At 35.4% G+C, this 12,056-nt stretch overlaps 1 protein-coding gene across 1 annotated transcript in view; it reads left to right on the top strand.

Annotated features, from left to right (window-relative positions):
- Positions 1 to 12,056, top strand: part of NUP37 (nucleoporin 37) — a 42,723-nt gene that overhangs the window by 3,562 nt on the left and 27,105 nt on the right. Inside the window, exons 3-5 of the mRNA XM_007117361.3 lie at positions 6,836 to 6,960; positions 8,643 to 8,715; positions 10,884 to 10,978. Coding sequence (XP_007117423.1) covers positions 6,836 to 6,960; positions 8,643 to 8,715; positions 10,884 to 10,978 — 293 coding nt within the window. The remainder of the gene's footprint in view (positions 1 to 6,835; positions 6,961 to 8,642; positions 8,716 to 10,883; positions 10,979 to 12,056) is intronic.

Here is a 12,056-nt window from a genome sequence, read left to right as displayed (position 1 = left end):
GGGTGGCAGAGGGAAAATGACAAAATGAGAAAAAAATTAGTAAAACTATTTGTGTTGCTCTGTTATGGTTTGTGCTCATATGCATTTTCCTTGTTGATCCTCAGACCTGTGGAGCTGGCAATACGGGTCTTACCCCCAAATAACCTAAGGAAAGAATTTGATTTTTATTAATTTAGCAAGTAGTGAACACAAATTATGTTCTGTGCCACGTACTGGAGATACAGTTAAACAACTGTCCCTGTCCTCATGGAGTTTCCATTCTACTTCAAAGAAGTTCAGGGATTTATCTGACTAATAACTGAAAAAACAAGATCTAGATCTCATTTTTATACCCCTGCTCTTTTCCTTCTATGCTGCTGTTCAGATAGCTTGAAGCCGTAGTTCAAACAGTTCTGGTGGAGAATTGAGTTTCAGTTATTTGCCGTTGATGATTCAGATTGCTTCTTTTGAAGTTATTTTTTATCTAATTAAGAACTGTTTAAACACTGTTCCTATTCTCTCATGTTAGGACCTTCAAGTTCTGTAGCACTGAATTTGTTATCTTGAGAAAAAACTAAAGATGAATTGAAAGATTTCCACATTCCTGTCAGAAAGGCAATCCTCATTCTAAGCCTGTTAGGAAAACACTGCTGATGTAGTAAATGTGAATTTCAACAATCATTTTTCAGAATCTCGTGGTGTTCTTTTCAATATGTTGGAAATTTGAGCCAAATGATAGTACTGTTGATTGGTGTCATGTATTTGTCAAATACTCATTGAGTGCAGATCAGGTGCTGGGAACTGGTGATACATACTTTAAAAAAGCAAGGACCCTGTGCTCAAGGAGATGTTTAAATGTAAAGCAAAGCAATAAGATAACTGCTATCAAAGTAAGGGGCAGAGGAAGCATGAGAGTTTCTAAGTCTGTTCAAAAGGTCATCAGTAATAAATGGCAGCCTCTTCTGGGACTTGGATGAGAACACTTGACTTAGGCAAGCACGCTGAATTTATATAGAACATGAAGTCGAAAAGCATACCTAATGCTTTGGATAACAGGCTTCATTTAACATATTTTTATTGAACACCTGTTGTATGCCAGACTCTGCTCAGAATCCAAATATTGTTTAATAGATTGGATTAATGGGCCAGAGTTGACCAAGCTAAAATTTAATAAAGATGAATATAAAGTCTTAAAATGATAGACTGCTAGAGCTAGAACGGAGAGTTGTGACTTACAGTTTTTAGTCACCTGGATGTTCACCATGAATCAGTGCGATGATTAAACGGCCAGAGGAAGTTAATTCAGTGCTGTCCAACAGAAATATAATGTGAGCCACAAATATAAATTTAAATGTTGTAGTAACCACATTTTGAAATGTAAAAAGCAGAAGAAATTAATTTTATTAATATATTTTTTACCCAGCATATCTAAAATATTTTATGTGGAACAATATAAAAATTACTAATGAGATACTTCTATATTCTTTTTATACTACATCTTTGAAATCTGGTGTGGATTTTGCACTTTATAAAGTGTACATGTCTCAGCTTGAACTGACCACATTTCAAGTGCTTAATAGCCCCATGTGGCTGGCTGCCATACTGGACAGAATGACTCCATATCCTCCTCTGTAAATTGACAGTAATATTTAGTGTTTACTTCAGTTCTTAGCAGTGTATTATGATTCAAAGGAGATAATGTATGTGAAGACAAATTTCAGAGTGGTGTTAAAAAGGTTAAAACTGTCTTGTGAAAGAGGGATTAGACTCAGAAGGGTAACTTTTTTATGTTATTTGTCAGTTCTATTTGAGTGGAGTTGTTGCTTATAATACTTTAAGACTGATGCTGAAACTGCTTCTTTGAGTGTGTTCACCTAGGGGAGATCAGCTATGGCCAGATATTTGCCGTCACTGAATTAGACTACCTCATTGATGGTTCCAGAGAGCAGAATTTGGAGCAATGAATAGAATTTACATGGAAACAGATTTTGGTTTAATGTTAAAGAGAACTCTTTGAATAATTAGAACTACCCCCCAAATTGAATAAGCTCTCCCCCAAAATAGCTAGTTCCCTCTCACTTGAAAATGTTTGGAGAAGGGTTGTGCAAACTTTTTTTCAAATGGCCTACTAGAGATTTAAGCATTAGATGAAAGAAGTAGACTAGGTAAATTTTACAGTCTCATCCAACTAAAATTCTGTATCTGGCCTTAGATGGGTGTGGCGGGGTGGGGGCCTGCCAATTTCAAACCCTTAGAATAGCCCTTTCACCAGCCTGGTGTTGCCCCAACCTCAAATACGCTGGAGCCTTGTGTGAGGATTTGTATTATAGCAAGTTTTCCAAGGTATCTTAATTTCCTGCTTATACAATACTGCCTACACCCCAGACTAAACCCAAAATAGCATTAATCTCTGCCTATACCGCACACACACCCTGGCCTTTTAGTTGGCTCAATGGCAGACATTGCTGCCAGGAAAAAAAGGTTTCACTGGTAGTACATAAAACTCAGGCTGTACAGTCCCTGGGATTTCTTTATCCCCACGACCACCCGATAACTCCATATATACCTTCGATAACAAATTACAGGACCTAATTATCAATACTGTTGTTATAGTAGCAAAATAATGTGTGTTTTTATGGTAAAAACTTCATTTTTAGAAGATTGATTTGTCAAGTGTGGAAAAATAGATGTAACCCAAACTATGAAGTCAGATATGATTAGGCTCCTAACCTTACTTTTAAATTACTTAGTGATTGCTGCTTTGGGAGGTGTGGCTGTTAGCTATACAGTTATTATACAGACAAATTATGAAGTAATAAAATTTGACAGTTTTTCTTTCCTTGATAAATGCATTTCTGTTTCCTTTTTTCATTTATGGTAAAACTTTTTTCTGTTAAGCTCACCCGAAATTTAAAGTAATTTTCAAAGGGTATCTGAATCACATAGAGAAAGATATATGTAATATATTTGTGAGATGACTGCTAGGATTGCAAAGGCTGTCCTGGAAAAATCAACACATCCACTAGGATTCAATTAAAGTACACATTATAAAACTTTGGATTTAGATTCAAGATGAATGGAATTCTTAGAACAGTCCTTCACATAATTTCTATCTGTATAGACATATGTATTCAATTAAATATCAAGTTTCACCTGCTCTGGATTTTTTCCCTAATCCTATTTTATAATCTTAGAAACTTTTATGAAGAATAACTATAGTCAGCACAGAAGATTCCTTGGGCAAATTTGTCATGAAAAAGTGTGCTTTAGTCTCAAGACCCATTTAGGGTTTTGATTTAAATAACAAAAGAATGATTATTTTTAAAATTGCAATATTTTAAGCTTATAAAGCGTGTTTTAAAATATGTATTATCACATAAGGTATAAAGAATAATAATAATAGATCTCTGTATACCTACTACCTAGCTTAAGAAAGGGAACATTTACAATTCCTTTGAAGCCCCCTGGGTTTTCTTTCCTTACTGCCTTTTCTTCTCAGCCCCAACAGGTAACCATGTCTGAAATTTTGTTTTTCTTCAGAGTTACCATGTGTAGGTATTGCAAATCAGCATATTGTTTTGCATGTTTTAGACTTTATATCAGTGAAATTATTCTGTATGATGTTCTTCTACTGTTTGTTATTGACAGTATATTTGTTAGATTCCTCTATGTCAAAATTCATATATCTTCATTGTAGTATGGTGTTTTATAATATGAACATACCACAGTTAATCTTTTCCTCTATCACATAGTATTTTACTATTGTAAACATTGCCAATATGTATATTATTGTGTCTTCTGTTTGAGTTTTGTTACCCCCTCCTTTCATCCTTTTTCTCCCTGCTAGTTTGGAAGTTTTATGTTTTGTTTCTCTTCTTTTAATGGTTACCATAGGTATTTTAATATGCATCCTTAATTAGTGTTAAAATTAATATCTTTAACTTCTTCATGAACAAAGCAAGGACCTTTGACGCTTGAACTGTCACCCCTAAAGACTTATTGTTATATTTTAGTTCTCTATCATTTTTCTTTTCATTTTACCCCACAAATTCAGTATTGTTTATGTGACTAGTATTTGTTTAGATTTACCCACATGTTTGCCTTTGATTTTTTTACTCACTGTTCATTACATCTCAGGCCTGTCTTCTGGGGTCATTTCTCTTCACCTAAATCACATCCTTTACTACAAGAAAAAGTTTAAACTTTTTCTGTGAAGGGCCAGGTAGTAAATATTTTAAGCTTTGCCAGGCCATTTAAGGTGTCTGTTGCAAATTATTCTTTGTTTTTTACAACTCTTTAAAAATATAAAAATGATTCTCAGCTTGTGGGCCATACCAAACCAGACCATAGACCAGATTTGGCCCCTTAGCCATAGTTTGTCAGCCTCTGCTTTTGGAGATCCTTTAGTGAGACTTCACTGATGCCAACCCTTGGTTTTGGTTTTTATGAAAATATCTTTAAGACAGCTTCATTCTTGAGAAACACTTTTGTTGTGGCTACAATTCAACAGTTTTTCCTGTCATTTTGAAGATATTCCACTGTCTGCCTGCATTTGTTTCTCCTAAGAAGTCAATGGTTGTTCTAATTATTACTCTTTTATAGGAAACCTGTCTTTTCTTTCTGGCTGCTATTTCTAAGATACCTCTCTCACTCTCTTCCCTTCTCTCTCCCTCCCCCTCTCCCCCTCCCCCTCTCCCCCTCACATATATGCACACACCTATATATGCACACACATATGTATATATCATGAGAGTTTGTGTGTTCTGAAGTTTTACTATGTTGTGTCTAACTGCAGATTTTTTTTAAGCTGCCTAGGATTTATTGTTCTTTCTAAATACACACATTGGTACCTTTGATCAAGTATGATGAATCTTTTGCCATTATCTCTTCAGATATTGACTCTTCCCCCATTCCCTCTACTCATTGCTTCTACAACCCGAATTAGATATATGGTAGAACTTCTCACTGAATCCCTCTTAACATTTTTTTTGTCTTCTCTTAGCTGCATTCTGAATAATTTTTTCAAAGCTGTCTTCCAGCTCCTCTAAGCATTGATTTTTTTTTTTCTCATTATGGTATTTTTATCTAGACGTTTTTATTTAGCTCCTTTTAAAATCTGTCTGGTCATTTTGGGTAATCTCTTGTTGCTTACTCATATTTTTTGATTACCTCCTCTAGATCCTTAAAAATACATCTATTTTGTATCTAATTTTTTAAATATTTATTTATGGCTGTGTCAGGTCTTAGTTGCGGCACACGGGATCTTTCGTTGCAGCGCGGGGCCTCTTCGTTGCAGTGTGTGGGCTTCTCTCTACTTGTGCCGCGCGGGCTCAGTAGTTGCAGTGCACACGGGCTCTCTAATTGTGGCACTTGGGCTCCGGAGTGTGTGGGCTCAGTCGTTGTGGCGCACAGGCTTAGTTGGCTCGTGGCGTGTGGGGTGTTAGTTCCCCAGCCAGGGATTGAACCCGTGTCCCCTGCGTTGGAGGCAGATTCTTAAACCACTGGACTACCAGGGAAGTCCCTGTATCTAATTTTTTAATCGGATGTCTCCAGGTTGATTCTTCTGTTTGTGTTTGTGGTACTTTGTTTTCATATGTAGTAGTGCGTGCAGGTAAGATCGTATTTGATTAAACTATATCTGTCAGAACTTTATGAGACCTGTGTAGAGGAAGTTCACCCAAAGAGAATTTGCCTTTGCCAAGTGCTTGGGGCCACTATCAACATATGGACATTTTTAAATAAATTGTCATTTTCTGGAGCACGTAGTTAATGTGAATTCCAGCCCCAAACTCACGTTAGGGCCAGCCAATGGTTGAGATTTCTCACAAGTGGCTTTTTCTCTTTCTTGGCCTTCACCCACGGTACATATTTTGCCTGGCACTTTTGGTTTTGGGGGTTTTCTCCCCCTATTTCCCCTTTAAAGGTCCTGGATCTATGCAGAGGTCTCTGATCTGCATCCCTCTTTGTTCAGGCACTAAGTTTTGTCTTCCATCCCCTACAAACTGAAGTTGTTAGTTATTGGATGTGGGCAGATGTCCTTAAGATAGCTTTATGCCTTGGTGCTCAGTTGCTTCTCTGGATTTGGATTTTTGCATTATTTTTGTATCAGAAAGCTTTTCTGGTTATGGTCCATATTGCCAGACAGAAATGACTTGACTTTTTAAAATTCATTTTTTTCCTCATCTTGCCATGAGAATAAACTGAAATCATTTTAGTAGTACTAAGCCAAGGAGATAAGCTGACTTTATTAAACATCTTACCCAGAATCAAATATCCAGAAGACTAATCAGATCATTATTTGCATATTCACTATTCATAGAGTGTAATAGTATATAGTATAGATGAATAGTTTGTAACATCCCACACATGTATTGTGCCATGTATAATACTATGTGAAAATTATTGATACTCATTATAATGACTTTGAGGCATCATAAGGCACGAAGTATCTTGTACATAATATGTTCAGTATATATTTTTTATATTGTCACTTGATAATCCATGCATGGTAATTCATTTACCTAGAATATTCTGATTCTTAGAGCATTCCATTTTCATTGTGTTTGCTGTGAAATGTATTTACTATTAGGAATAAAATGTCTCCTAAGTAAGATAAAGTATAACAAGTATATTGTTTGCTCTTAGTTACCTTAAAGAGTTATTTTGTGAGGCTTAGACAGCTTCAGATATTTTTGTTGTTGTTCAGTAAACCAGTTACATCTTAATATCTGATCTGCTTTTGAACTTCTCAAAAGAATATTTATGGCCCCCTGATGAATTCTTCATTATAATGAAATACACAGTTTTATATTGTTTGTTCTCATAACTTATTAAAACATTTACTGTGTATGCTTAGGAAGAAGAAGCAGACATTGAAGGAATTCAGTATAAAACACTACGAACATTTCACCATGGAGTCAGGGTTGATGGCATAGCTTGGAGCCCAGAGACTAGACTTAATTCATTGCCTCCAGTAATCAAGTAAGTTTAACATTGTCAAGGACAGGCAAAAGATTAGAAAATTTCAGCTCTGGTTATAAGTACTGTACAACAGCATAGTCCCAGTTGTGGGGAGAAGAGCTACAGTTGACGCCTGAACAACGCAGCAGGAGGTGGTTATAACCTGAGTATAATTTATAAACAGCACTCCCTATCCAAGGTTCCTCCACATCTGAGGATTCAACCAACCACAGACTGTGTAGCAGTGTAGTATTTACTATCGGAAAATATCCACATATAAGTAGACCTGTGGAGTTCAAACTCATGTTGTTCAAGGGTCAATTTGTACTTTATTTCCCTACAACTTTTAATTTCACCTCCAAGAAAGCCTTGGACAAGAGAAGGCATTTCCCTGCTGGCTTTGATCTATTTCTTCCAATGGCTCTTAATCGTTGAAAAGGCATGGTAGCAGAGATCTACCGACATATCCAGGTCTATAGATTAGGAGCCTTCTATAATTTAAACTTTATTTAAATTAAATAAACTTAGGGGACTTCCATGGCAGTCCAGTGGTTAAGACTCCGTGTTTCCACTGCAGGGGGCACGGGTTTGAACCCCGGTCAGAGAACTAAGATCCCGTATGCCACGCGGCTCGGCCAAAAAAATAAATAAAATTAATTAATTAATTAAACTAAATTTATTCATTGAGAAAAAATGGTTAACTTTAATGCAGTCAGAACTTGAGAAATTTAGATCCATATGATACTCATTTATCTGAAGACAATTGGAAATAAACTTTGTTTTCCAATATATAAATGTAACTTCTGTTTCTTCCTCAGCCATAATCTGACATGCTGAGAATCTAAAAATTTTAGGATTGAAGGCAACTAGTTAAAAACTAGTTGTTTATTGATTAGATTTTATTTATTTATTTTTTTTTTTTGCGGTACGCGGGCCTCTCACGGCTGTGACCTCTCCCGTTGCGGAGCACAGGCTCCGGACGCGCAGGCTCAGCGGCCACGGCTCACGGGCCCAGCTGCTCCGCGGCATGTGGGATCTTCCCGGACCGGGGCACGAACCCGTGTCCCCTGCATCGGCAGGCGGACTCTCAACCACTGCGCCACCAGGGAAGCCCTGTTTTTTAATGTAACATACATTGATGTACTTATAAACAGTACCTTAAATGTTACGGTCATTGTGAATAATACTCCAGCTTTTAGTAGATAGAAGTATATCAGCTTTTATAGGTATAAAAAGATTATCATCTTCTGTCTAATTTATTGAGTTTAATATATCTTAAAGTAAGAAGGCTTATGGATAACTGAAGAAGTCAAAGACTAAGATGTATAACTTTTTAATATCTAAAATTATTAACTATTTATAATATCTAACATTGACTTAGCTAAATAAAGATGCCCATCCTTTTCTGCCTTTAAGAAAAAGTTAAACATTAAATTCATGTGGTGATTTATAATAAAATTCTAAACGTTTCTTATTGACGAGACAAACAATATACTAATTTTTGTATGTTTTCCAAAGACATTTAAGTGCCTCCTACTTTGAGTAATAGTTGTAATGACACTTTTTACAACAGAGCCACAGCATCCCCTTTCTGCCCAAACAAAAACATGATTTTGAGTTATGAAAACAGCTTTGGTGGTTGGAGGTGGGGAGAACTTTCACCTTGGCTAAAAATGGGTTTGTTTTCATTTTCTTACTTCCAGATTTTGCACTTCTGCTGCTGATATGAAAATTAGATTATTTACTTCAGACCTTCAAGATAAAAATGAATACAAGGTATGTTGACAAGTATAATTTATAAATCTTTATTTTAAAACATATTTATTATTTTTGCTTTTTTAATTGGATTTATCCCAATTTAAAATGACTTTATGCTTACCTTTAAAATATGTAGTTTAGAATCTCATTTACTCTATTTTAGGCTGTAGTAAGTAACAAGGATCATAGTAAGGACTGCAGATTATAAATGTGATATCACTTATTAAATTAAAATATTAGGTAGACACAGCAAATGAGGGAGAATTAGAAATTCAGTATAATAGACATGAACACACATAGAGTAAGAGTTGAACTTCAAGGGAACACACACAGTACAGCATAGTGAGAGGCAGGACTACAAAGTGGCTAAAAGCACAGACACAGGAGCCAGACCACCTGGCTTTGAAGCCCAGCTCTACCACTTTACTAATAGTGTGACTTTGGTCAAATTCCCAATCTCTCTGTGCTCATTTCCTTACCTGTAAAATGGGGATGATCATAGCTTCTGCCTCATAAGTCAGACAAAGACAAATACTATGTGATCTCACTTATAGGAGGAGTTTTTTTAAAAGCTGAACTCATAGAAACTGAATAGAATGGTGGTTGTCAGGACCTGGGGAGTGTGGGAAATGGGGAGATGATGACTGAAGGGTACAGACTTCCAGTTATAAATGGAATAAGTTCTGGGGATCTACTGTACATCATGACGAGTATAGTTAACAATACTGTATTATATACTTGAAAGTTGCTAAAAGAGTAGATCTTAAATGTTCTCACCACAGAACAAAAATGGTAATTTTATGAGGTGATAGAGGTATCAACTAACCCCATTGTGGGAGTCATTTCACTAATCCTATTATGGTAATCGTTTCACAATATATATGTATATCAAATCATCATGTTGTATACCTTAGACTTATACAGTGTTATATGTCTCAATAAAGTGGGGGGGAATTCATTAAATAAATACCTCAGTTTGGATTGAAACTGAATCATGTTTTTTATAAGAACAGTATTGCCTTCTTGACTTTCTAGTAAATCAAAACTATGAATAATGTTATAAAACAACGATAAACTATAAACCTTTCCAATCATTTAGAAAACAGTAAGAGTTATGCTCTAAACTATACACGATGGGCTATATACAATTTTACCATAATACAGTACACTGTATGTATTAATTTAAAGCTGTATCAGTGATTGTCTGTACAAATGGCACATAAAACTTTGACTCATCAAAAGTCAATAGTTACTAACAATTATTGTTAGTTGTAATAGACATTAAATATTTAATGTTAATTTGATTTGGCTTGTAGACTGTGACATAAGCTCTGAAGAATGATTTGGAGGACCTGGGTTTGTTAAACTTACACAGGATGTTTGAATCAAATCCTTTTTTTTCCTAATTACATATTTCCAAATAGTAAACAGTACCAAATAGAACCACTTTATTAATCTTACAACTGAGATCAAATTCAAGTGTTTGGAAGGAAAATAGGAAGCAAGAACAATATCCATTAAAATATTTAAATATCTGATATCTGACAGACCTGTTTAGGATTTCAGTTGTAAAGATTTAGACTGATTGGACCTGCCTGCTTGCATAGTCCTCTGCCTTGTAACTTCCCATTTATTTCTTCTGTGGCCAGAAGAGAATTGCTGGGTTGTTATGATAATGGGCTTATAATACTAGCTGTCTCCAGTGCTGGCAGTCACATTGAGCAAGTGAATAAAGACAGTAGAAGGTGAAGTCCATGCTATGTATTTATTAGGGAGCAGCCAGTGTACAGAGCAGCAGGTATAAGGTAAAAAATCGAAGGAGACTCTATTTCAGAGCCCCTAGAAAGTTCTTCTAACTTTAACTTTTATTTAACCTTTATGTAATAAGTGAGAAATGAGATGATATGAGGACAGGTACAGTTTTTAAAAAAAAAGTCTCTGTTTTTGTAAGAAATGCATACTAGAAAAGAAAGATCAAGCTAATAACAGTGTGTTGAATGATCAGCTTTCCAAGATAAACCTTCTAGAAAGGTGGGTGTATAAATCATGTTTTAAAAATAGCAGATTGCTTAAGAAATATTTATAGAAAAGAGAAGCATGCAGTGAAAGCAATGAAGTAAAAATATTAGGTAGGAATATTGTAGGTTATTTTCCTGTGTTCTTACTAACTTTTCCCCTTATGTCAGGTTTTAGAGGGCCATTCAGATTTCATTAATGGTTTGGTATTTGATCCCAAAGAAGGCCAAGAAATTGCAAGTGTGAGTGATGATCATACCTGCAGGTATGTTGCTTATATAAGTTACAGCCAAATTTTTGAATTTTCATTTTATTTTAATGAGAATTACATTTTAAAAATTAGGGAAAATGTAAACTTCTATATATATATTCCACAAAATGTTATAAAAGAAGCCTACTTTATTTAAAATGTAAGTATGACACCAACATGAGTTTCAAAACCAGTGAGTTGAGTTCTCATCCCATTTAATGGAAACTTCCCTTGCTGATTCATGGGTGCCCCTCTGCCTCTTATTTTAGATTTGCACATTTTTGAAATCTAAATATATATTAGGTCAAACAGTGGACACAATCAATAGGATAATAAAAGGCATTTGCCATATTGTGAAGTTATTTCATAGATCCTATCTGTTAAGTTAGTGTTTAATAATGAACTGAGAATCTCATTTGCTAGAGCAAGACTCACGGGAAATTTAGTGTTTTGACAAATTCGAAAGTCTCTGTATAAAGTTTTTCTGTAGATACAATACATTACAATATCACATTCTTCCACCTCACCCCCTAGTTTGGAGCAGATCAGGTGGCTATAACGTTTTAATAGTGCCTAAAGCTGGAGAATATCACAGGTAAAGAACGAGACGAAGAGCAAGAGTAGGAGGTGGAAATAAGCTGAAGAGTCAGGAATGAAGCAGTCATTAGAGGAGTACCAATTGCTTCATTTGCTTTGACAGTACTGTGAGCAAAAAGAACCACCCAAAAAAAAAAAAACCAAAAAAAAAAAACGCTGCTCTGCTATTTTGCATAGCTTTAATGTTTGATAAAGGTATGACAAAATCGTTAGTAAATACTTGTATACATATAAAACTACTAAATATGTGTCCTTTCACGTTGGAAGTAAAGCCACTAGCTTCTTTTTAAATTTTAATCTTCTCAATAGCTCATCTTTTTAAAGTTATAGAGTCATAGGCCATTATTTTTAATAAAATTTTCATGTCAAGGACATGAAAGATTTACATGACATTAAGGTTGTAGGGTCCCAAGTGTTAAAAAAAAACTAAGTTTGGGGCTTCCCTGGTGGCGCAGTGGTTGAGAGTCCGCCTGCCGATGCAGGGGACACGGGTTCG

This window comes from Physeter macrocephalus, chromosome 6 (assembly GCF_002837175.3).
Source record: "Physeter macrocephalus isolate SW-GA chromosome 6, ASM283717v5, whole genome shotgun sequence".
Classification (NCBI taxonomy): domain Eukaryota; kingdom Metazoa; phylum Chordata; class Mammalia; order Artiodactyla; family Physeteridae; genus Physeter; species Physeter macrocephalus.
This window is presented reverse-complemented; position numbering and strand designations above follow the sequence as displayed.